This window comes from Geospiza fortis, unplaced genomic scaffold (assembly GCF_000277835.1).
Source record: "Geospiza fortis unplaced genomic scaffold, GeoFor_1.0 scaffold274, whole genome shotgun sequence".
In the NCBI taxonomy this organism is placed as follows: Eukaryota; Metazoa; Chordata; class Aves; order Passeriformes; family Thraupidae; genus Geospiza; species Geospiza fortis.
This window is the reverse complement of record NW_005054485.1, coordinates 734,113-757,064: the sequence shown is the minus strand read 5'-3', so window position 1 is coordinate 757,064 and position 22,952 is coordinate 734,113. Positions and strand designations below refer to the sequence as shown.

Sequence of the window (22,952 nt, the reverse complement as noted above, 5' to 3'; positions counted from 1 at the left end):
TCTTCTATTTGAATGTCCCATAACCTGATCCTTCTCCACCTGAGATTCCTGAAGGTAGGTTTGACCACTAAATAAAGTAACAGAGACATTTAGTACTTGGCCTTTTCCACATTCTTTGTCATCAGGTCTTCTGCCCCCTTCAGTGCTTAGATTATATTTATCTAGTCTACAGTTTGCTGCTGACGTGCCAGTAGAGACATTCCATGTTCCCCTTGATGCTTCTAATCAGATTCAATTCTAGATGGGTTTTTCTTCAGCATGGTCATTTTATTCCATTTTATTCCTTTACCTTACTTATGGTTTATCTTGGAGGAGCTGAAGAATAAGACAGAAAAAAAAAAAACGTGTTGGGGTTTTTATTATGCAGGAGGAAGCATACTTAATGGCTTGAGATCTTGACTTTATTTTGACAGACAAGACCTCTGCTGAAGCCAGGTTTCTAGGAGCCAAGTTTAAATTCCCTCTAGTCTCTCCTGCCTCTTTGAACAGTTGAGAAACTCCAAAGTGTCAGTTCATGAATAAGAAGTACAGAGGGATCTAAGATTCCTTATATCCCTGTGGAAGAAATTACTGGCTTCAGTGAGAGAGGCTGGCTGATTTGACAACCTCAGAAGCTGGTCCTCTTAATCTTGAGAACACTGGAAAATTCCTTTTTCTCTTAGAGCTATTTTTCCTTGCTCCTGAAAAAAACATCATTCTGAGGCTTTAAAGTATATTGGATGTTGGTAAGCCACCATTAACACAAAGAAAAAATGGATATTGGTGAGAACTTCTTCAGCTACCATTTCTTCTAATTACTAAAGGAAATAACAAATGTGTTTATTTGGCATTAGTCAGACTGTATGGAGTCAAATCTCCAGGGACTGACTGGTTTTTTTCCCAGACAGACTATGTTACCACCAATGGTTATCCCAGTCTGCCGTAGTCCACCAAATGGCTTTCTTCAGCTTCTCCAGGTTTTGAGGCAATCCTTATGATGTGAGAGGTCAGTTTTGTGTCAGCCTTAGGTGCCACATAGGCATGTGTAAACCCTTTTCTGTCAATCCTTATGTCATAAAAAGAAAACAAAAACAACCAAAAAACCAAAAACAAAAACCAAAAAACCCAAACAAAACAAAAAACCACCACCACCACCACCAATAACAACAAACCACACACAAAAAACCCACAACAACAACAACAAAAAACAAACCAAAACAAAAATTCCCTGAGCAAGTGTGCTGAATCTGAGTGATGTGTTAGGGGTGCTGTTTCTATATTGAGCTGTTGAGTCTCACTTCTTGACATTTTTTGTTACATCTGGAATCTTTAGATTTGAAATTATGCAAGAAGACCAAGATTTTTTCTCTCTGGGTAAAAAAAATGGGAGAATGGATCTGTCAGCAGTGGGTGTAAAAAGCAGTCAATGGTGTAAAGCCCAGGATGTGTCTGTCCAGCTTGTATGGGTGTTTATACCCATAAAACAAAACCAAACAAAAACCTGCCGTGGGAATACAAAAATTGCTCAGGAAAATGAGATATCACTTTGAAATTTGGTGGGAATTCAGAATCCACCATGGAAAATTTGAAGCTGCCTTCAGTATATTTGGAATTGGAGATATGGGCTCCACAGGGAATGTAGATTTACCTATGTCTTATGTAAAAGATTTGAAATGTTTAATTAGTAAGTTCATGAAAAGTCTGTAAGAGGGTGAATATTTGTGGAACCTGAAGGAGGTAAAAAAAGCTGGTGGGAGGGGCAGGAAGACAACGTAGTGATAAAATAGATTTAAAAAACAGATTAAATGAGTCCTGTGGGGCCACCTCTCTTCTCCCTGGGCTCAAAGGACTTGCTGATTGCCTGCATGCTTCTGTCTCTGGAATGCAGCAGCATTTAACTTCCTTGGGTGGGAGGAAAGTCTGAGTGCCTGAAGGTGTGCCTGTACCTCTGTAATCTGAGAATGCCAGATACAACCCAGCAGCTTTGAGACTGTTTTCCTTAGGAGGCTCTTTGAGTCCTCAGAATAATAATGACAGGGTTTATTAGAACAACAACCCCTGAAGGGGAAAGATAATGTTGTGTGGAGGCAGGACCCACATCCAGCGCCGCAGGGTTCACATGAAGGGCACTACTCCTGACATCTCTGACACCGAAATGAAGAAAGCTTTGCATTTCTCCATTAGAGACAGTAACCTCTGTTCTAATATATTAGTACAGCTGTCAAAATCAGCCTGACCAAAATACTGTGCTGTTTTGCTCAGGTACTGACAGTCTTATCAGTGCTGGGTTTGCCCATTACTGCCTTTACTGGGCAACTAAAGTGGGAAAACTTTCATCATGCAATGTGTGTTTTGAGCTAGTGGAATTTCAAGTCCTTGATAACTTTTTTTCAGGAAAGGAAGGAGTGGTGTGTAATGGGAGCAGATCCAGCGGCAGAGGTGTCTGTGAGAAGTGTAGCTCAGATATTACACTGGTAATTCCTTCCCTTACTGGTAACATAGTGCTGGCTGCTAGCATAGAACCTCATAGACCTATGGGTCTACTTGTCTCATAACCTAAGGAAAATGTTCAGTAAATGGATGGCCGGTAGCTAAACTGTCTGCATATAAACTGTTTCTCTTAACTAATTTTTCTTTACAAAACAAGCAGTATGGGCATGTAAACTTTTCTTCTCCGTTAATTTACCTATAAATTCAGTCTCATAATCAGTGAAAAAGCTTTTTCTAACTATTTTTTGGAGATTGGCAGGGTGTTTGACTTTGCCTAAGGGTAAAAATGGGAATCCCTGAGATAAAAAATACCCACATCTTACATTTAAGAGGCCTAATTTTCAACAGAAACAGGTAGATTAATATCTTCTTATCTTTCACAAGAAAAATGCCTTCATTTTGGCTCATGCAAATTGTGGCTCCACATACTTCTTTTCCATGGTATTAGATCATTTTTGCCATGTTGTGCAAGGCCACTTGCACAACATCTACTACTTTGAGAAGTTACATAGGTGAGTTGATTAGCAAACCACGTCACTTTTGAAGAAATGGAAGATTATATTTTTTCCTCCTGAGTGTATTTAAGTTTGAGGCACTTGCTTTAAGCCTTTCCATGTCTAGGGAAAGTACTTATTTGAGCACAGAGAACACCACTGTTCTGCAATGGTACCTACCAGATTTTCCTGTTTCGTTCAAGAGTAGTGAAGTATGGTCCACTAAGGCTTTGTACTAATAAAAGATTTTCACGAGATCATGTTTTTGTGGACAACCATTCATCATGGTCTCAGTAGGATAAAACCTTTGTTCGAAGTTTATGGAGTAGTATTTCATTAATATTTCATCTTGTAGGTAATCAAAGGAAGGATTTTGTTTGGACTTCTGCAGTCTGAAAAATACAGGAGGGCATGAGAGGGTTGTTTGGGATTTGATCTGCAAGCCTGCAGCCTGCAGAAGTGTTTTAATGCAGCATCCTTATACTCCTACACCTAATGTGAATTTAGGGATTCTTCAAGTTGACTTACAGCACCACTGGTGCCACCTCATCCCTTTCAATCTTTGTCATTTTCTTCTCCCTGCAGTATTAAATTTGTAAGACTACCATGCTCTTTGTCCTTTGGTTTCTGTTCTGGTACCTGGGCTTTTCTGCACTTGGAAATACTGTGAGAAACAAGAATACTGGATTTAGTATTACATGTTTTGCATTTGATACACTTAAATGGCAGATTTGGAATTCCAGCCACTTATGACTGATCTCTGTTTTCCATATGTTGCTTGGATTATCTAATGTAACTGTGCAAAATTTCCTCCCCCTGATTCTGGGGGAAGTGAAGTGTGAGCTCAGTACACCTGGGTGTATTGTACTCATGCTTGAAAACAGTCTCTTCCTCTTGAAAAGTGTGTGTGGAAAGCATATGTATGAAGGAAACTGATTTGTAATTTAACTGATCACATCACCTGCTTTCTTTCTTTTGCTTTGGATCATAATAAATACTTTGTATAGCTTTTTTCTTCCATGATTGTACTAGCTGGGTTAAAATTACTCAAAGTTCTGCATCCCAGTGTGTACTTATGAAGTATAACTCTGTTTATGTTAAAGGCAAAATTATGAAGAATGAATGCAGATGATGATTGCCATAAGCCTTTCCAGGAAGTTTCTAAATAATTGTAAGATCGATAACTCTGAAACTTTCTTGAAAATATTTGTTTCAGTGATGCATAGAGTCTCTGGCCCCAAAAGTCCATTTGAGTGCTTATAGTCCAAATAAACATCCAGCTTCATGATGTCCCCAGTGGCTGGACTAATTTGTGCTGTTTTGTGATTGCAGTGCTATAGTTCTGTGCTTTAGTTGTTCCCACAACCTCTTGGAAGTCAGCAGTCAAGATCCGGTTTCCTAACAGTTCAGTCTTTACATGTATGTCCAGTGATTCATTGTCTTGGGATGTTTGTAAATGTGAGGTGTTGACATGCTTTTGGGGTGGATGGGAAGTGCCATCTTTCTACTAAAGAAAACAAAGAATTATGTATACTTAGGGGTTCCTTTTACATGACTCTAAGAGGTCAAAGAACTTTATTTATCTGCTTGGAATAGTCAATTTTATTGAAATTCAGAGAGGACTATAATTTTCATTAGTCTTACAGACTTGGTTTCGGTGAAAAATTAAAATTTATTAACAGAAACAGAAACTTTGTATTGCAATATCTCCTAACTCCTTTTGCTGGAGACAGAAATATTTCAGACTCACAAGGGCTCAAATTTGGGTTCAACAATCTCTGCTGAAACCCAGTCATCTAGATAACACTTACCCAAACTGGCACGGTTACAGAAGCAGCTCTGCAAGCGCTGACGGTAAAAGCTGCAAGCAGGAGACACAGGTTTCAGGGCAGTAGTAGGAGCCTATGTTCTGCAGGATTGGGTATGGCTGTTGAGGAAGGTCAGAAGCACACAATGCCTGGTCAAGTCTGCAAGTGCACATTGGCCCAACTGCGTTGTTCTTTGAGCATATTGCCTGTTGGGGTCCCTGCATGCCATCTCCTTTCAGTGGAGATTAAAGGCCTGGGTCTTATTTACTCTCCAGTAGAGTGCATGGCTGAGCTGGTCCACACAACAGCTTCTTAGTTTCTCTTTGAGCTTGAACACAGAAGAATAAAGATTCATGACTCCCCACCCCCTGCCAGAGTAAATTGACCTCTTGTAGGCATCTCTTCACCTAGTGGTGTGAGGATAATGCAGGGCTATGTACAGAAAGAAAAGAGCAAGCTTTCTGATAGGACAGAGCCCAGGGCCTTTCTTTAGGGGAGCGTTCAAGTGTGTTAGGCTAAAATAGAAAACAGGTGAAAGAGGCCTGCACCCTGTCACGTGACTTATTATCTAAGTCTCCCTTGCAGCAATAGCTGCTTCATCTTAAACCTTGAGGAGTGACTCCTTCTTGTGTTTCTCACTCTTGTTTTTGACAGTCTGATCTCTTATACACCACTGAGTGCTTTTTGTGGTGGTCCCCGTAATGAGTCAAAAATTCTGACTCTAGAGAGGCTCCTGATAGAGTCCTGTACCTCAAACCCTCACCCTTCTGCCACTTTTTAAATTTCACTCAGTTGCATCTCACTCAGTTGAACCTGTAAATCCTCTGGGCCACAAACAAGCTCTGTCTTATGAAGAGTGAATGGCCCACCTCTTGGATAGTGAATACTGCATCACCCAACCCTTTACGTTCCTAGCCTGAGTGGCTCCTGATTGATCATGTCTTGTGAACAATCTAATATCTCGTGCCTGCTTGTATTTGTATGCATCTCTTTCACACGTTATTTATTCAATTGGTCTGTTCTCTTTTGCGCAATATTAGCCCATCATTTTTCTCTCACATGCAGACATAGCTCATTGCCTTGGCAACAGTGAGCAAAGGCACTCTGTGAAAGTATGTACCGATAACTGTGATAAAAAATAATATTCTTATCACCACATTAAATTAAATTTAGAATAAAGAGCCCAGCTACAGAAAATCACTCAAGCGAGTTGACTGATTGAAATGGGATTCATCCATGTGCTACAGTGATTTCCTACATTCCAGTCTAAATCACTGCTCTGAGCAAGAATGAGTGAAGATTAATGGAGGAGTAGTATGTTTAATGGTGTGGCATGATCAGCTATTCAGTAGCTCACTCACACATGAAATCCATGTAGCCGTAAGCTCTTAAACTGGCTCAAGGAAAATTATTTTAAGATCATACATTGCCCCATAGATTGCTTACCTTTATGTCTTGTCCCTTTCATCTGAAAGATTTGGATTAGGAAAATATGTTCAGAGACTTGGCACTGCTTTTCACTTTTGAAGATGAGATTTGCCTCATGCATCATTGCCTGCATGAGGTGAATGCCTCATCTGAACATGGAATATACACTGCCCCTATCCTTGTCAGTTGAGAGGCACTTCTCTGCAAGTCCAAGTTGTCCTACCTGCCTGTCATTTGAAAGCAATGCATCACTCTTTGGAAGCACCCCTTCATCTGCTGTGTGGAGGTAGGGAAGGAGGAATGAATCCCTCTCCCCTTCCCTTTGCGCATACCTCTCCTCTGTGTTGAAGGTGAGAGATGGAAGCTGGGCCTGGCATCTTATATACCTAGTGTTTGTTTTACAGTAGCTAATTTTACTTAATTACAATATTTCATTGCAATCGTTCCTGTTCCCTGCTGCGCCTGGTCTTTTTTCCTGACATGATGGAATTCTTGCTTAGCTGTACCTGGAGCTGAGCCATCCTGAAGCAACTGATACCATCAGTATTAGGTTAGGTCAACATAATAGTACATAAGCTTTGCTCCTTCTGAAGACAAAATTTAATCTGAAGAGGTGGGGCAAAATCCATTTACTGTGTGAGAAGATATGGTACCCAATGGGTGTGCATTGCAGTGTTCAGTTAGAAGGTTTCATTTGAGCTAGATTGGTTTATGCTCTTAGGCTCTGGGGGAAGCTCATCTTGTGCTCAAATGGTACATTCCAACTCATGCCTTAGGCTGGTACATCATAAGCAGTTTGCTGTTGTGGCATGACAAACTGGAATTTTAGTACTCTGGTTCATTCAACCCCTTTTGGAATGAAAATCATTAATCCCTTATGTTTAGTCTCCTGATAGTCTCAGCTCTATTAGAATTCTCTTAATAATTTTATGCTTTCCCTGGCTATTAGAATAATTCTGTTGGTTCTATTGCCATGTATTTATGGACAGTATTATCAGAAAACAGTTATTCTAGAGTTACTTATCAGTTTTAGTACTGTGTACATCTGCAGAAGCAAGGAATCACTCCAGTGAATAATTTGCCAAAGGCCAATTTTAATTTACGTAGGCTGTTAAATGAAGAAATGTTTTATGAAAGCTGGATCTATGAGGACTTGTGCAAGGCCTTTGTTATCTCTTTGTTCTCTCTTTCTTCTGCTTCTCAGCAGCCTGGTCTGATGACAGGTTAGAGTGATGGTGGAAGCTATTCTGTGAGCAGAGCATACAGTCAGGAAAGCTCCTGCAGTATTTGAGTAGTCATTTATTGACTGTGATGTCAAAATACAACCTTACCAGTCATGACAGCTGTCTGAGAATGGAGTAGAGATATAAATCACAAAATTAGGGCAGACCAATCTAAGTCCTTCTAAAACTGAGTCCTTTCATCAGCATGGCTGAGGTCAAATTTCTGGCCCCAGTGGCATATAATGAAGAAGTAGGTCAGTTTGATGGTCTAAGTCATTAGCTTTCAGAGTGGAGAGTGTTGGCCGGATTCTGACCTTCTTTGCATCACCACCAGTGGTAGACTCACTGCTGGTCTTGAACAGGGGTGTCCAAACTTCATCTCTTATTCCCTCAAGTAATCCACAATGGCCTGATAATCACAGAGTCATTTATGTTTAAAAAGATGTCCGAGATGATAAAGTCCAACCTTTAACCAACCACCACCATGCCAACTAGACCATGGCTCTAAGTGACACATTCAGTCTTTCCTTAAACAGTTGCAGGGATGGTGACTCCACCACCTCCCTGGGCAGCCCATTATGCAGCAACCTGTGGGACCAGAGTAATTGCAATCACATCTGCATTTTAGAAAGGCAGAATGTAGTAATTGGAGTGACCTTGGGAAAGTTCAGCAATCACTCATTAGCGATCCTGTGTTTCTGGTGCATGTGATGGGGCATGATAAAGCCCTGCCTGCCTTGAGTGTGGCACACCTCCTGTGATGAGGAAGGACTTTGTTATTCTCACTCTTTACATGTGGTTGATGAGTTCTGATGTCATTTTTCTTTTAACTGCAGGTCACTTCATGGGCAACAACACAGTGATTGATGTTTTGAGGAAAGAAGGGTACGAAGTAGAACACACTCCAGCTGGACAAGCCATCAACAAGTAATGCATGCTTTTACCTAGCTGAGCAGCCATTGGGGGGAGTTTGTAAACAATTAGGAAGTAGGAATGGTAGCTGGAATTATAACTAAGAGGGAGCTAGGCTTTTTCTCTCCTTCCCAGCAGTTTGCTTTTCTCTTCCATGAGCTAGTTTGGAAAGGGGATTTTATTTTGTTTTGTTTTGGTGGGGCTTTTTTGTTTGGTTGGGATTTTTTTTTTTTGTTTTTTGGGTTTTGTTGTTGGGGTTGGGGCTCTTTTGTTTGTTGGTTTTTGTTGTTGGTTTTGCGGTGTTTATTTTGTGGGTTTGGGGGGGTTTTGTGGTGGTTTTTTTTGTTTGTTGAAGTTTTTGGGGTTTTTTTTTGTTTGTTTGTTTTTTGTTGTTCTTGTTAATAAAAGTTCTACCCTCGTAAGTTTTTAGCTCTTAAATGAACAGTCACAGAGTATGCATGCTTGGTTCATGAGATCTGGATGCTGTCTTGTATCACACAGGCTCCCAGGTTTCTCTTTCCTCTCTTTTATCTGTTTGACTCCCCTGCCTTTTAATAATGCCCTTCTTTTATACTGCTATTTTTTATTATTTCTGTTTACACTCTCCCAGTCTGGAATCTGATTGCCCAGAGTCATTGCAAGCTGTCTCTATGACTGATTGCTCTCATGTCCCCTGTTTTCTTCTGCGTTTTTAAGCTAAGGTACTTGTTGTTCTGGTTCATCCTGCAGCTGTCCTTTGGGATATACCCTTCCTGTTTCTCTTTATCTCTCACTGGATGCTTTTATCCACCTCCATGGTTTCAGTAACTAGAGAATGCCAGATAATCTCCTCCTCCACTCTCTACTGAGAATTACTTGTGCTTTGACTCACCTCTTCCTGGAATTCTTGCCACCAGTTTAGGGTCTGCAATCTTGGCTTTCCTCTTCTCCAGACTCTTACCAAACATGTAGCTGTCAGACATACTCACCCTTCACTCCTAAAAACCGCAAAGGAGAAAATTGGAAATTGGTGCCAGTTACAGTACTGTTTTCCTTTTTTCTTCTGTGCTGACCATAGTGTCCCTGTTTACATCTCTGTCCCTTCTCCCTCACATTCTGATGTGGGACTCTCAGGCAGGACTACTGCCTTTTGATAGGATTTGTGCAGAGGGCACAGTGTTGGGTCTTGGTCTGTGCCAAGGCTCTACAGGTGTGGCGCAAGTTAGGAACAGCTGTTTTTCTCATACTCTTGATTGCTTCATCTTTCTCTTTATACTACCTTTGTTGTTGTCTAAAAACATGATACTGAAATTCTGGCAGGTCATGTTTCTGCAATGATTCTTGATATGGACGTACATCATTAACTCTACATGCACTGAAAAAAACTGATCCAAGACTTAGCCCATGATTATAAGAATACCAGCCCCTAACCCTGTTTCTACCAGTGGGCACGTGGTCTGACAAAGAGAAGCACCTGTGCCTATACACATGACTTAATGATTCTGTGACACTGGAGTTGTGCTAGAAAACCAGTGTTCATAAGAATGATAAAAACTAACAAACAAACAAACAAAAAACCCCAAACTCGAAATAGCCTGCACTGATATTTTCATGTTTTTTCATTCTTAGCTTAGGTATTCCTAAAAACAGCTGCAGCAGCTTCTTAAAGCTTAAAGAAAGATAGCTTAATAGGTACTTGAGAATAAACAAGATCTGATACTGCTTTGTAAAGATGTAACTGTAAGGGCAGACAACTGAATAAAGGAGGGATAGATTTTCCCTTATCAGGAAGGCTAGTATCAAAGTTACTTGGAGTAGCTGGGCACCCAGTTCCATAACCACATCATGGGAGTTCATTTTTCAGCCTCTTGTGCCTTTGAAAGCCCTCAGTTTGGCATCAGTTGCATCTTAAACCTCTTATTAGAACTATTGGACAGAACATCTTCCTTGGAGACTTGATATTAAACCCAAGTAACAAGATTGCACTTCACTCTTAGCATCTCTGGATGACTTGGAAACAGATTTAAAAATATTAAATACATTTTAAGAAAAATGTGGTTTCAAAGGAAAAGAATATTTAAGGCGAGGGAAAGGATCTGTGGCAAGAGTGTGTCAGAGTCCTAGGGCTTGAAAGGAAGGTTTCACTTGATTGCTATCCTGGGCTTGTTCTAGGAGCAAATAGCAGAGCAACCTGTGACAGTAAACTCAGTGCTGATGATGTAAATGTGGAGCTGTATCCAGCTATTGTCCTATGTAGTGCTGCACGCAGTCCAGTCAGTACCTGTGGACTATTTCACTGTTCATGACTGAAACAGGGTAAAAAGGCAAGTGGTTGAACTGAGACAGAGAGTTTAAATGACTGCTCTGGTGTCAGACACGGCAGGGATATTAGTTGAGAGATCCTAAAATACAAGGAGGAGGAAGTCTGCACTCATCTCCTTCCCCTCCAACATGACGCTTCACTGTAGCAGCACAGTATGCTGCTTCCTGTGCTCTGGCTAAACAAAAAGTTCCTTGTGAGATATGTTGTAGATATCTGTGTGTAGGAACCAATAAGGATGTAGGATAGTCATGCTCATTTTGCTGTAGCAGGCAGGGCTGCCTGAGGTGTACCTTCCGTGTGCAGAGCAAATGGGGTGGATGCCCCTAGCTGGAGACAGAAAGGTTCCTTCTCCCTGGTCTCTCCCAGGCAGGGAAGGCAAAAGAGGTGCCCCAAGCAGGCAGTATTGCAAAGGACAGTTTATAAATAGTACCACAAGTTCAGTCAAGCTCCTTCTGACTCACTTTGGTCTTTAACTCTTGTTCCTCATTTTAGAATGCAGTTATATATTGTAAAATATTCAACACAACCACAGCCATAATTAAGGTGCTTGCTGACTCTCTCTTAGCTGCTGTGATGGGAAGTTGGCCTGGGGGGAAGAAGGATGGGCTTTAGAATCTGTGTGCCTTTTCCAGTGGTCTCTAGAAGAATTGCCTGCAGGAAGCTTTGTGAAGGAGGTTTGGTATATGGATGTGTCTGAGGCTGCATCTATCAGAGTAAATGTCTGGCCATGCACGATGCAGGTCAGCTTCTACCTATAGCAGTGCTGAGCTCCAGCATGGTGTGGCCATGGGCTCAGAAGGGAGGGCTGCAGGCAGCATGGCACTCTAATCCACAGGGGCGGGGTCCTGGCCAATCTGTGACTTAGTTAAGGAACAAAACGGTGAAGAGAAATGGTGGAAAAGGGAATCATGGGCAGAAGACCTTGAAACTGATTAAATCAGGTTGCCGGAGAGAGCTAGTGAGAGATCATCACTCTGCAAGGTGGAGTTAAAGAGTGGATGATGTGAAGCTGCTGAGGAGGAGAGCTGCAGGGTGATGACAGTCCAGAGGCAATAAAGTGTGACAATGTGTGACTCTGCAATGATTTTGAACAAGACTGATAACCAGGGTCCGTTCTGCAGCAGACTCTCTCATATAAACTTCAGCATGTGATCACTCTGATTTTCCTTGCAGCAAATAACACAAATTATCTTTATTTGCCATCTACTCTCTCAATGTTCTAATCCACAACTTCATTTCCCCTTCTCCAGGAACTACCCTGTATTTGCTATCAAATAAGTGTGCATACAGTGATGGGTTAGCTTTACAACAGCACCCATGCTGAAATATGCCTCCTTCCAGACCGCCTCCTTTTCATGTCATTGGAAGCTGAAAAAGGAACAGAGTTCTGGGGAAGTTTTATTGATTAAAGGCAGGTTTCTGCTTGGTGGTCTGTGGTTTTCTGTTACTTTCCTGAATTTCAGCCCAAGCCAGTCTGCACTTTTGTTACAGAAGACTGTTGCATTTCTTCTCTTTATGAAGTAGCCATAAAGATCAGTCAGATATTCCTTCTAGGTTCTGTGTATACACAGAGTGGTTTGAGTTTGTGGTTTTGTCCAAAATATTCAGAAACAAGTAATGAGGGAAAATTGTTCCAAACAATGAGAAATGTGGGCCAGCATTGAGTGAATAAGACACTGCAGACTGCCTGCCTTAGAGTATAGGTGAGATGTTGCTTGCTGTAAAAACAAACAGCTTCAGTGATCACTGGGAAGCTGATTGTTGTTTTTTTCAATTTATCATCTTTGCAGGAAGCTCAGTAGTCATAAGTCCTGAGAGCTTTTTCTGGGATCTCAACTTGGGGTTTCCAAGATTTGTCTTGTAAGACAGTTTGTACATGCCCATAGTCTCAGTGATATATCTCACTGGAGCTCCTTTGAAATTCCCAATAATGCTACCAGCCTAATACAGGATCTGGGCAGCTGGGAGGCTAAGGTCTGACTCCCACTCCCTCATTACTTGCTATAAATGTGTGCAAAGCTCAGCTCTGTTTATGAGGGAGATGCAATTTCTTAGTTTTCTCCCCTTCATGTAGACCTCCATACTTGTCCTTAAAACCCACTAAGACCACCATTTCATGCTCCTTGGTGTGCGTTATCTGAGTGGCAGAGCGGCATTACACCCTTTTGCGTTCAACCCTAGAAGCCAATTGTGTGCTGAGCTCTGGTCTCTTATGTGTCAGACATGTCCTCGGATGTGATCTTTTGTAAAGGCTGTGAATCCACTGCTTTGTACTATCTGCCTTCATCAAGAAGAAAATGAGAAGAGAGTGAACTTGGTGATGCCAAAACTAATCTACTTTCATTTGATGCAGACTAGATGGCCCAAAGGATTCCTTAATCATAGAATCATAGAATGTTAAGAGATTGGAAAGGACTTCAAAGATCATCTAGTCCTAATCCCCCTGCCATGGGCAGGGACGCCTCCCACTAGACCAGCTTGCTCAAGGTCTTATGCAACCTGGCTTTGAAAAATGCCAGGGTTGGGGCATTGCAACCTCCCTGGGCAACCTCCTCCAGTGTTTCACCACCCTCACAGTAAAGAATTTCTTCCCAATACCTGGCCTAAATGCATCCTTTCTTCAGATTGTGTCTGTTACTCCTGTCACTACAACTCCTGACAGAGTCCCTCTCTAGTTTCGTAGTAGGACCCTTCAGATACTGGGACGTTGCAATGAGGTCTCTACACACCCTTCTCTTTCCCAGGATGAACAGACCAGCTTGCTCAGTCTATCTTCACAGGGGAGGTGCTCCAGTCCTTTTATCAATATTGTGGCCTCCTCTGGACTTGATCCAGCAGTTCCACCATGTCCTTCTTATGCTGAGGACCCCAGAGCTGGATGCAGGGTTCCAGGTGGGCTCTCACCAGAGCAGAGCAGAGGGGCAGAATCCCCTCCCTGGCCCTGCTGCCCACACTGCTCTGGATGCAGCCCAGAATCCCATTGCCTTCCTGTGCTGTGAGTGCTCATGGCTGGGTCATGTTAACTTTGTCATCAACCATCACCCCCAAGTTGTTCTCCTCAGGGCTGCTGTCAATCTCCACTCAGCCTGTACCTGTGTCTGGGATTGCCACAACCCAGGGACAGGACCCTGCACTTTGCCTTGTTGACCTCTATGGGAGGTCAACACCTCTCCAGCCTGTCCAGGCCCCTCTGGATGGCATTGCTGGCTGCCAGTGTGCTGACTGCTCCATAGAGCTTGGTGTTGGTGCCAGACTTGCTGAGGGCGCCCTTGATCCCACTGTACATGCCGCTGGCAAAGATCTTGAACAGCGGTGGTGCCAGGACTGACCCCAGAGGGAGACCCCTCATCACCGGTTTCCATGCAGACAAGGAGCTGTTGACCACAATTGTTTGCATGCAGCCTTCCAGCCAGTTCTTTATCCACCAAGCAATCCATCCATCAAATCTGTGTCTATCTAGTTTGGAGAGAAGGATATCTTGTGGGACAGTGTCAAATGCTTCGCCTATATCCAGGCAGAAAATGGCAGTTGCTCTGTCACATCCATCAGTGCTGCAGCCCCATCAGAGAAGATAATTGAATTTAACAGGCATTGTTTGCCCTTGGTAAAGCCATGTTGGCTGTTACCAATCACCTCCTTGTTTTCCTTTTTTTTTTTTTTTTAGTCTTCAGGAGAATCCATGATCTTGCCTCACACAAGTGGTGAGACTTTTACTTTCTCCTTTTTAAAAATGAGGGTTTTATTTCCCCTTTTCCAAGTGATGGGAATTTTACCTGAGTGCCACAAGTATTCAGAAATGATTTAGTAGTAACTAAGCAACTTATCTGCCAGCTTCCTTAGAACCCACAGATGAATCTCACCAAGCCCCACTCACTTGTGCACATTCAGGCTCTTAAATGGTCTCAAACCTGATTCTCTCCTACATTGTGCTTAGGGCCTTCATACTCCCATTTGCCTTTTCTGACTTGGGCAGCTTGGCTGGAACGCTTGCCACTGAACACTGAGTATAGAGGTCATTGAGAACCTCAGCCTTCTCTGGGTCCAGCATGCAGCCAGGTTTCTGTTAATGGTATGCTAAGTCTTTCCCTTCAAAGATGGTAATTTTCAAGATATGTTTCTGTGGTCACAGTCTGTGGGCTAGCTTGTTTCTTACCTTCTCCACCAGTGAGAGGTGCTGATCCAGACCTGCTTTCATCAGCTGGTGTTCTTTAGTTGTTTTGTTTGCCCCTTCCCTTTGTCTCCTAAGGTAACTTGCCCTGGGCAGGGATTTTGAAAGGAATAATCTGGTCTGTGTTCTGCAGCACATCAGATTAGAGGAGTGTGGTTTGGCTCTGACTTAGAAGTGATTCCGTTTTTGTCTCTTTCTAGATATGCAAGCTTATTACCAAGAGTTACTCCACCCTTATCCAGACCGCATTCTTTCCTCTGACACAGACTGCCTTTTTTCCTTTTTTTTTTTTTGCTAAAGAGCACTATTTTGGTGATAAAATCAATATTGGCTTAAGGAAGAGGGAGTAGGAATATGCAGCAGAGAAATGAGCATCCAGGGAGAAACATCTATTTTATATGTATGTGCCTTGATACAGGATTTTGCCTCGAAGCCCTTTTAAATATTATCTATGTTCTCTCTTTCTTCCAGCCGAAAATCTCCCAAAACCTTGTTAGCCTTTTCATCATCACACAGTCCCTACGTCATGTCCCATGAGCTCCCACTGCACCCCCAGAAGGAAGAGGAAGAGGAGGAGGAAGAGTTCCTGCCTCACCTGCTATTCCCTGACAGCATTGATGTGCTCATGAAAGTAGACAGGAAGTACAAAAAGAAGAAGAAAAAGCAGCAGAAGAAGCAAAAATTGCGACAATTTAATGACCTCTGGGTTCGCTTTGAAGAAAGGTAGCTAATGGCTGGGGAGGGGGAGGATGGCTTGTCAAATTGGCCTTTAGCTTAGATGGTTTAGTACAGACCCTCAAACTTCTGCAGGGGTAAATATATCCTGTGGACAGGATCTGACCTTCTCCACTGTTGTGATTCTTTCTGAAGCATTTGCATGAGGTTTCTTGTGCTTTTAGTGGCAAAAAAAAGCTTTCTTTTTTTTTTTCTTTGCATAGCTAGATTTGTGGAAAACTAGGCATAAAACAAGTGGAAGTCTTGTCTAGATCATTCTCCGTTTGGGTTTGAGGGATTGTGAGCATATGGCAGTCCTCTCTTTCATGGAAGGCTAGGTCCAGTGGTAGATGGTACAGATCAAAGCCTTGGACCATTAAACAAAAGCTGATGCATATGAGGAAACTATCATTCCTGACATATGTTCTACTTGTATTTGGGCAATATTCATGCAGTATTTTCAGTCTCTGTATTATTTCAGTCTGAAAAAGCATGACAGCCTAATGGATGGCAGAGTTTATATAAAAAATGAGTGTGTTGTGGGGCAGATGTTCACATATATCCCTTACTTTTTATCCAGAAAACTTACTTACCAGAACTACAGCAACCCACAGAAAAAAGTAAAAAAAGCCAATTTCTCTCATTACCTATAATAGGGCCTGCGACTGAATGTATACCTTAACATTTCCCTCCTGTCAGATAACACATGCCCAAATCTGCTTTCTTTTATACTTTGTGTGTTTGTATCTCTGCCATACTCAGCTTGAAGGTATTAAATTTTTGTGATACCATGAACAACCAGACAGGTGGGGGTTATGGAAAAGGTCTGACAGTTCTTGAAATGAAGCCTGTGCATTATTTGAGCTTTTTCCCCTCTGAAGAATACTTCTTCCTGCTCCCCATGTTACTCAGTACAGCAGAGTTCTTCTATGCCTTTCCTATCATGTCCCTGGATTCTAATTGTACCACTGCTATGAGTGATACACAGCTCAGGCTGGCCACAAGTGGCTGCAGCAGCAGTTCTCTTTGAGGTATTCAGCCATTGTCAGATCTCTTAGACCACATTCCCTTCTTTGCTCCTTCATTCAGCCCTAATATTAGCTATTTGGGAGACAAATGCTCATGTAACATGTCCTCTGACAGACCTACACACAGTCCAAGATTCACCAATATAACAAATACTATACTGATCACACTTGATTTTGTCTCTTAGTGTACCATTTACTTTCTGTTAATGTAGTTTATACTAACTGATTGTGAATGGATTTTTGGAGTTTCTGTTGATAGTCTGTTTAGTCAAAATTCTAACAAATGTCTGTCTTAATCTCCCACTGTGCCTCCACAGTGCCATGTTCAGTGTTTCACATGCAGTTGCTCCCACAAAGCTCAGGAAGTCAGAGGGCAATGACTCTAAGACACCTGTGCCCTTGCAGTATCAAGCCTTCAGAAGAAGAGGGAAGATGGGAACTGTGACCAAATTGAAGGCACATTAGGGATTCATACTAGATTTGAAGTACTGCCAGGCAGTAGTGAGGCAAAAGCAAAGCAAATGATGGCAGCCTAGGAAACTCCTGAATAAATATGACAGCAGGAAATGCTGCTTTTCTTTTCTTTTCTTCTTTTTATGTTTCCTTTCTTCCCCTACTATTTAAGATGTCCTTTGTGCTAGAAGCTTACCCTGGTGCTAAGTGACAAACGCTTTGTAGAGGCAACTCCTTAGCAGCAGAGAGGAGCTTAAACATCTGGAGATGGAGATGTTGCATGGCAATGCTGGGAAAGACAAAGGATGCCTGGGAGATTGCTGTGCCCATAGTGCCGAGGGAAGGCAGCTGTCCCTCAGGCAGGAGCCCACCCGTGCACTGGGCTTCTGTAAAGCCCCGGCTGTCTGCTGGGCTCTGCCACAGTGCCCGTGCTGCTGCCAGGCTGGGCTGACAGCTCCACCTCGCAGAGCATCCCTTCCCAGGGAAATCCAGTGCCTCCGGGCTCCAGCTTGCCCCTGTGCAGGGCACGTCTGACTGGGAGTCTCAGCCCTCGCTCTAAACATTGCTCAGGGTGTGCAGGCACCAGTAAAGCTGTCGGGTTTCTTACGAATGGGCCATTCACAGCTTTCAGGTTTACAGATGGGCTTGATGACCTTAAAGGTCTTTTGCAGCCTACATAACTCTATGATTCCTCCCGTGAGCCTGAAAATGTGAAAGGTGCAGCTCAAGTGATTTAGTAGTGTTGTACTGCGCTTGTCAGAGTGGCCTTGGTTCGTGCCCCTGTATGCATCAGCTGCTGGCTTTATTTCCTTGATGTTCTGCCAGCTGGCTTCTCTCTGGCCATTGTTCAGATCTTCTGGGGAGCCCTTTGGGTAAGGAAGAGTAAAGTGTTTTTAAAAAGGATAGTAATTGCCTTTAATTTCCCAAAGCATTTTTGCTTAGTGGACTGAAATAAGAATGGTGCACAGCAGCTGGGGATTGGCTGCAGAAGAAATTACTTGGTTTTGTATTTGCCAGGCGGACTTGCTTTTAGTTTTGTCCTGATTTTTCTTCAGATTCTACACAGCACCCTGCAGTCCTGGGGGGTATGTCAGTCGCACAGCTGTGGTGTCAAGCATCGTTTTCAGTCCATTGCCAAAGAGAACAATAACCTGTGTAGTGTCTGACCCGTCTGACCCCTGGCCTGCTGTGGTGTGTGATCTCCCCCAGATCAGGTTCAGTTGGCCTTAGCAACCTGGAGCATACAAATTTCTCTCCTCCATCATGTATTACCACTATGGCAGTTCAGCTTATGTATGCTCTAATTCAGTTCTTGTTTATCACAATATCAGAGTACTCACTACCACTGGGAGATACTCTGAAATGTGGTGATCTAGGATGTGTTTTTGGAAGCCATTCTTCTCTGCTTGAAGTATGTCATGTAAATCTTTGTAATTCCTGACCTGTGGAAGAGATCATACAGTATAGGAGCAAGGTGGGCCCCTATGAAGTGCGGTGCATGGAGCGTGGCTGAGGAAGATGTGCTCAGAAAACAGGTGCCTCACTCCAGCTGTGTTCAACAAGTGCCCCAGCAGTGACACTCCTCTGCAACAACACTTGTTTTGTTCTTACCTATTTTCTGCTTAGCTGACAGAGGTTAGGAATATGTCATCTTACCCACCTGACTGACTGTATGGGAGCAAGGAGCAGGCTGGACAGACTTGAGACAGGGCCAGTATTTTGGTGCTGTCAACATCCTCCTCAGTCTGTTCCCTGTTCCCCCTCAAGTCTACTTCACAGTTTGGCTGGGTAGCGCCTCATCCTTGTGGGCTGGTGTGGGAGCGGTCCACATGTGTGAGGAAGGGACAAAACAGCACTCTGCCATTTAGGAGGCACAGACTTTTGGTCAGTGTGTAACTTGTACAAGAGACCATTTGGATGGACCTAGAAAACTGACAGGGGGTCACAGAGGCTGACCACCTCCTGCTCTGTGGCTGTTGGGCAGCTGTGGGCTGGATCAGGACTGATGTTCTTCTCTTGCCTTGCAGTGCTACTGATCCTCCTCCGCGGATCCGCATCATCAATGGCTACATCACAGTCGAGCCCCAGCCCTGGCGCCATGGGCGGTCCAGCCACGATCGCGCAGACACCAGCAGGGCTCACCAGATTCCCCATTCCCTCTGCCTTCCACTGCTGACTTTGACTTTGTGTAAGATAATGCTTCATTGAAACACAGGAGGACCCAAGCTGCAAGACTCTTGCCTTAAAAATCAAAAAAAGAAATTTATGCAAAAAAGAAATAGAAGGCTATGAGTGGGACACCTGTTCTTTGGGATGTTCTTAAACTGCCTCCTTTTCCTGAATCCAGATCATTAACTCTGTTAACTGGTTTGACCTTCCCAATAGAGGAGAAGATATTTTAATGAAAGTGTTATTTATCCTTCTCTTGCAGAAGAATGATTTCAAGTTATCCCATAGTACTTTGGGGAGATTATAATGCCGCTATAACATAGCTGTTGTTTAGCTGTTTGAGCCCAACTAAAGTACATAATTTTCACCTTCAGTGCCTTGTAAAAAGATTTACACACCACTGACTTGTCTATTAGAACAGAATATTTTGGTCAAATGAGCACAGCTGGGAAAGAGAGTTGGTATTTTATGTCTCTACTGGTAATGCTTTTAATTGTTGCTTGTTAGGGCTCCAGATTACATATAAAGGTTCATGGCAACACCTACAGTAGAATAAAACAGTGAACACTTGTGAACAGAATGTGTCTGCTGTCTGTTTAGTGCTATTTAACATGGGTCCCCCTGAACCTCTAGTGGCTGGGCAAGTCTCATAAGTGCAAACTAATGTACATTTAAGAAAAAAACAATTCTGTGGGAACTTCACAAATCATAATGTTGGAGTCTCCCAAAACAGGTTCTCAAGAGGTGATTTGCACAATCAAGACTTAATTCTAGAAAATCCTTTCAAGTTTTCTGCTAAGTTCATTACTTTCCAAATTATTTTAAGTCCTTTGCTGTCTGTGTGAAGTAGATGTGTTGTTGACTGTTGAATGTAAAGAAGCTTGGAAGTGGTGATGAATTTTCTATATTTGTACAGGACATTCTCTTATGATCACACTTAATTTGTGAGCAATATTTCACCCCCATCTCTTAGCAGGGTTTCATTGCCTGGGAAGATCTCTGAAGTTTCACCCATGGGTGAACTTAGAGCCACTGTGTGGAGCTTAGTAACTGGGAAAGATAGTAATCATCTGCTCCAGTAAGAAAAAAATCTTCAGGTTTCCTTTCCCTGTGCCTTTACATATACTTCACTGCTTTTTCCATTGACTGCAAAAAGTAGATCTTTTTCATAGCTTTCTATAGAACATCAGAGGAGGAACAACAAATGCTCCAGCTTTCCTAACAGGCTTTTCATCTCTTGATCTCAAAATTTCAGTCCATTTCCAGAAGGCCTGAGCCTGAACACAGCCTCTGTTTGCTGAGGAAAACAGAAAGGAGAGGCTAAGTGTCACAGTGAGCAGCAGCATTGTGGGGAATTAAATGTGTCTGGGCTAGAGTAGAAGAGAGCACCATCTCATTGTGAATTCCTTCTCACACATAATACTGCACGACTTTTGAGTGCCTGAATGCATTCTGTCTTCCTTGGCTTTCACAGCAGCCAGGCTCCCCTGTCTCTCCCTCTGGTTGGTCTTTCACTGGTCATACATCTGATAGGGCTGGAGCTTGTTTTCCTTGACCTGAATGTGACCTGAAAGGAGCAGATTGTATGAAGTGTAGGTTACTTGAAAAAATGCACTGCAGACCTGACAAACTGGGCACATGGGATCATAGAATTGTTTGGTTTGGTTTGGTTTGGTTTGGTTTGGTTTGGTTTGGTTTGGTTTGGTTTGGTTTGGAAGGGACCTTAGGAGTTCATCTCATTCTTGTGGCACAGGTTGAAAGAGCACTGCAAGCACTGGGAGAAAGTGGTTGAATCAGAGTTTTCATTTATTTTTTCCACTACAAGGCTGCTGTGTAAAACAGCCTCAGGCTGCCTTTTCTCTTTGTTTTCTCCTCCAGGGTGGCTCCTGAGCTTCATTTCTGTGGGGGTAACTGGGTTGAGTGAGACAGCCATCAACGTTTTTCTTAGGTTGGCATGAGAAAAGATGGTTTTAAAATACTTTGAAACAACAGAGACCTGCAGTAACACTGTGGATAACTCAGTTCTGGTGGTGTAACTCATTTTGTAGCCTGTTTCCAAGTGCCTGACTGTCAGAGAAATAGAAATGTACTTAAACTGTGATGGATAGTGTGCCTACAGATGCTGCATCCTGGGAGTCTTTCTGCAAAGTAATCAGTTTTTGAGGGTGTTATGGACTTGACTTGATATCTGTGAACCAAACTAGTGGTTCCAGTCCCTACTTTTCCTTCCAGACCAGTCATTGCTGATTGTCCTCTGCTTCCCCCCACCCCAGTAGCAGCTGGGTAGTACCAGCAGGAGGTCAGAGGTCCAGCTTTCTACACATGGACACCTAGTGGAGGAACTGCTTCTGGAGTCCCAAGAAAAAATGGAGCAGAGCCTTTTTGCTTTAAGGTAGCTCTGAGACTAAAATGTTGGCTAAGACATGTTTTCAGCTCTCTGCTAGAGGGGGTTTGGAGCCAGAGTTCCTCCTGGTGGCCTCTTACCTGCTGCTGAAAAGTTGGTTAGGGAGGCATCCTCTATGTGGAGGTGGCCTTTTCTAAAGAAATGGTAATAATCAGATTTGGATTATGTTCAGATTAGAAGTAGAATAAAATAAGACACGGTCTTTCCAAGTTACATTGCACCAGATATGCAGCTGCATGTAGTCACACATTATATTATTGTGATTTTCCACCTAGCTATTTGGTGCCTGATTTCAGGTGTCTGATTTTAACATAGTGGAATGTTGTAGGTATAAACTCACTTGGCCCATCCCTGAGCTTGGTAGCAGGCAAGGCTGTTCTCTGACACCTTCTAATAGTGGGTTTGGGCCTCAGTTACAAGTGGAAAGCACGTGAAGTTTTGTGCTGGACTTTTGCAGCAAACTGGATAATTATTTGCCAGTTCAGCTTCAAGGATATAAACTCACACCTAAGTGGATAAAATGGACAAGGGCTATTAAAAGTGCTGGAGAAGTAATGCTATAAGCAACAACAATCTTGAATATCAGTCTCCTGCCCTGGAATGGAAGGCAAAAACATGTGCAACACAAGTACAGCAGCCCTCTGTCTGCCTTGGGGACTTAATGTTTCCAAGCACCTTGCTGCTGCGCAAACACCCCAGCCATGCTGGGGAACTTCATCACTACATAGACATCCCACACCCGGGCTCCTGTGACACAGGACTGCTTTTACACAGACTGCTTTTCCCTCAACACGAGTGCCAGCTTCTTAAATGCCACACAGTGCTACTGGGGATTTTGCAGTGTTGTTAGCCTGCCCTGCTACCCATGGAACTAGAATATAGTAATCAAAGTACTACTTGGCAAAGGAACTTATTCTCTAGAAAGTGACTTGGTACCACTGTCACTCTGGTGAAGTTTGTTCATATTGACAGTGATACAAGAAGATACAGAGTCTTTGCAATAGAAATCGCCAAACATTGCCTAGGATGCAGCTGTATTTTGCCAAAGGATCATGGGCTGGCAGAAGAGCCTCTTCAAATTTGTTCAAGCTTTTTCAAGCCTGATGCCTAAATTGTCTGGTTGTGTGGAAGCTTACACACACTAAAAGTACTACACTCAGCAGAATTAACTGCATTGTTTATTTATTTATTATTGTGGGTAAACTTGTCCATTGTCTGCTTGGGAGGCAAAGCTGTAATGTTGGAGTTGTTTTCCATGGTAAGACTCATATTTGAGGAAAATCAGGTGGGTTTCAGAATTCTGAAAAAGCCTTTTTTTTTTTGAGCCCAAGAACTGATTAGCTATAAAGGAAATTAGGCAAGTAGAGCACTTTGCAGAAG

The 22,952-nt window shown here is 42.8% G+C and overlaps 1 protein-coding gene across 1 annotated transcript in view; it reads left to right on the top strand.

Annotated features, from left to right (window-relative positions):
- The window catches only part of TRABD2A (TraB domain containing 2A), a 100,479-nt gene extending 80,778 nt beyond the window's left edge, over positions 1-19,701 (top strand). The window contains exons 5-7 of the mRNA XM_014310112.2: positions 8,259-8,349; positions 15,276-15,527; positions 19,027-19,701. Of these exons, the coding sequence (XP_014165587.1) occupies positions 8,259-8,349; positions 15,276-15,527; positions 19,027-19,207 (524 nt within the window). The 3' untranslated portion in view covers positions 19,208-19,701. The remainder of the gene's footprint in view (positions 1-8,258; positions 8,350-15,275; positions 15,528-19,026) is intronic.
- Positions 19,702-22,952: the final 3,251 nt, after the last annotated feature.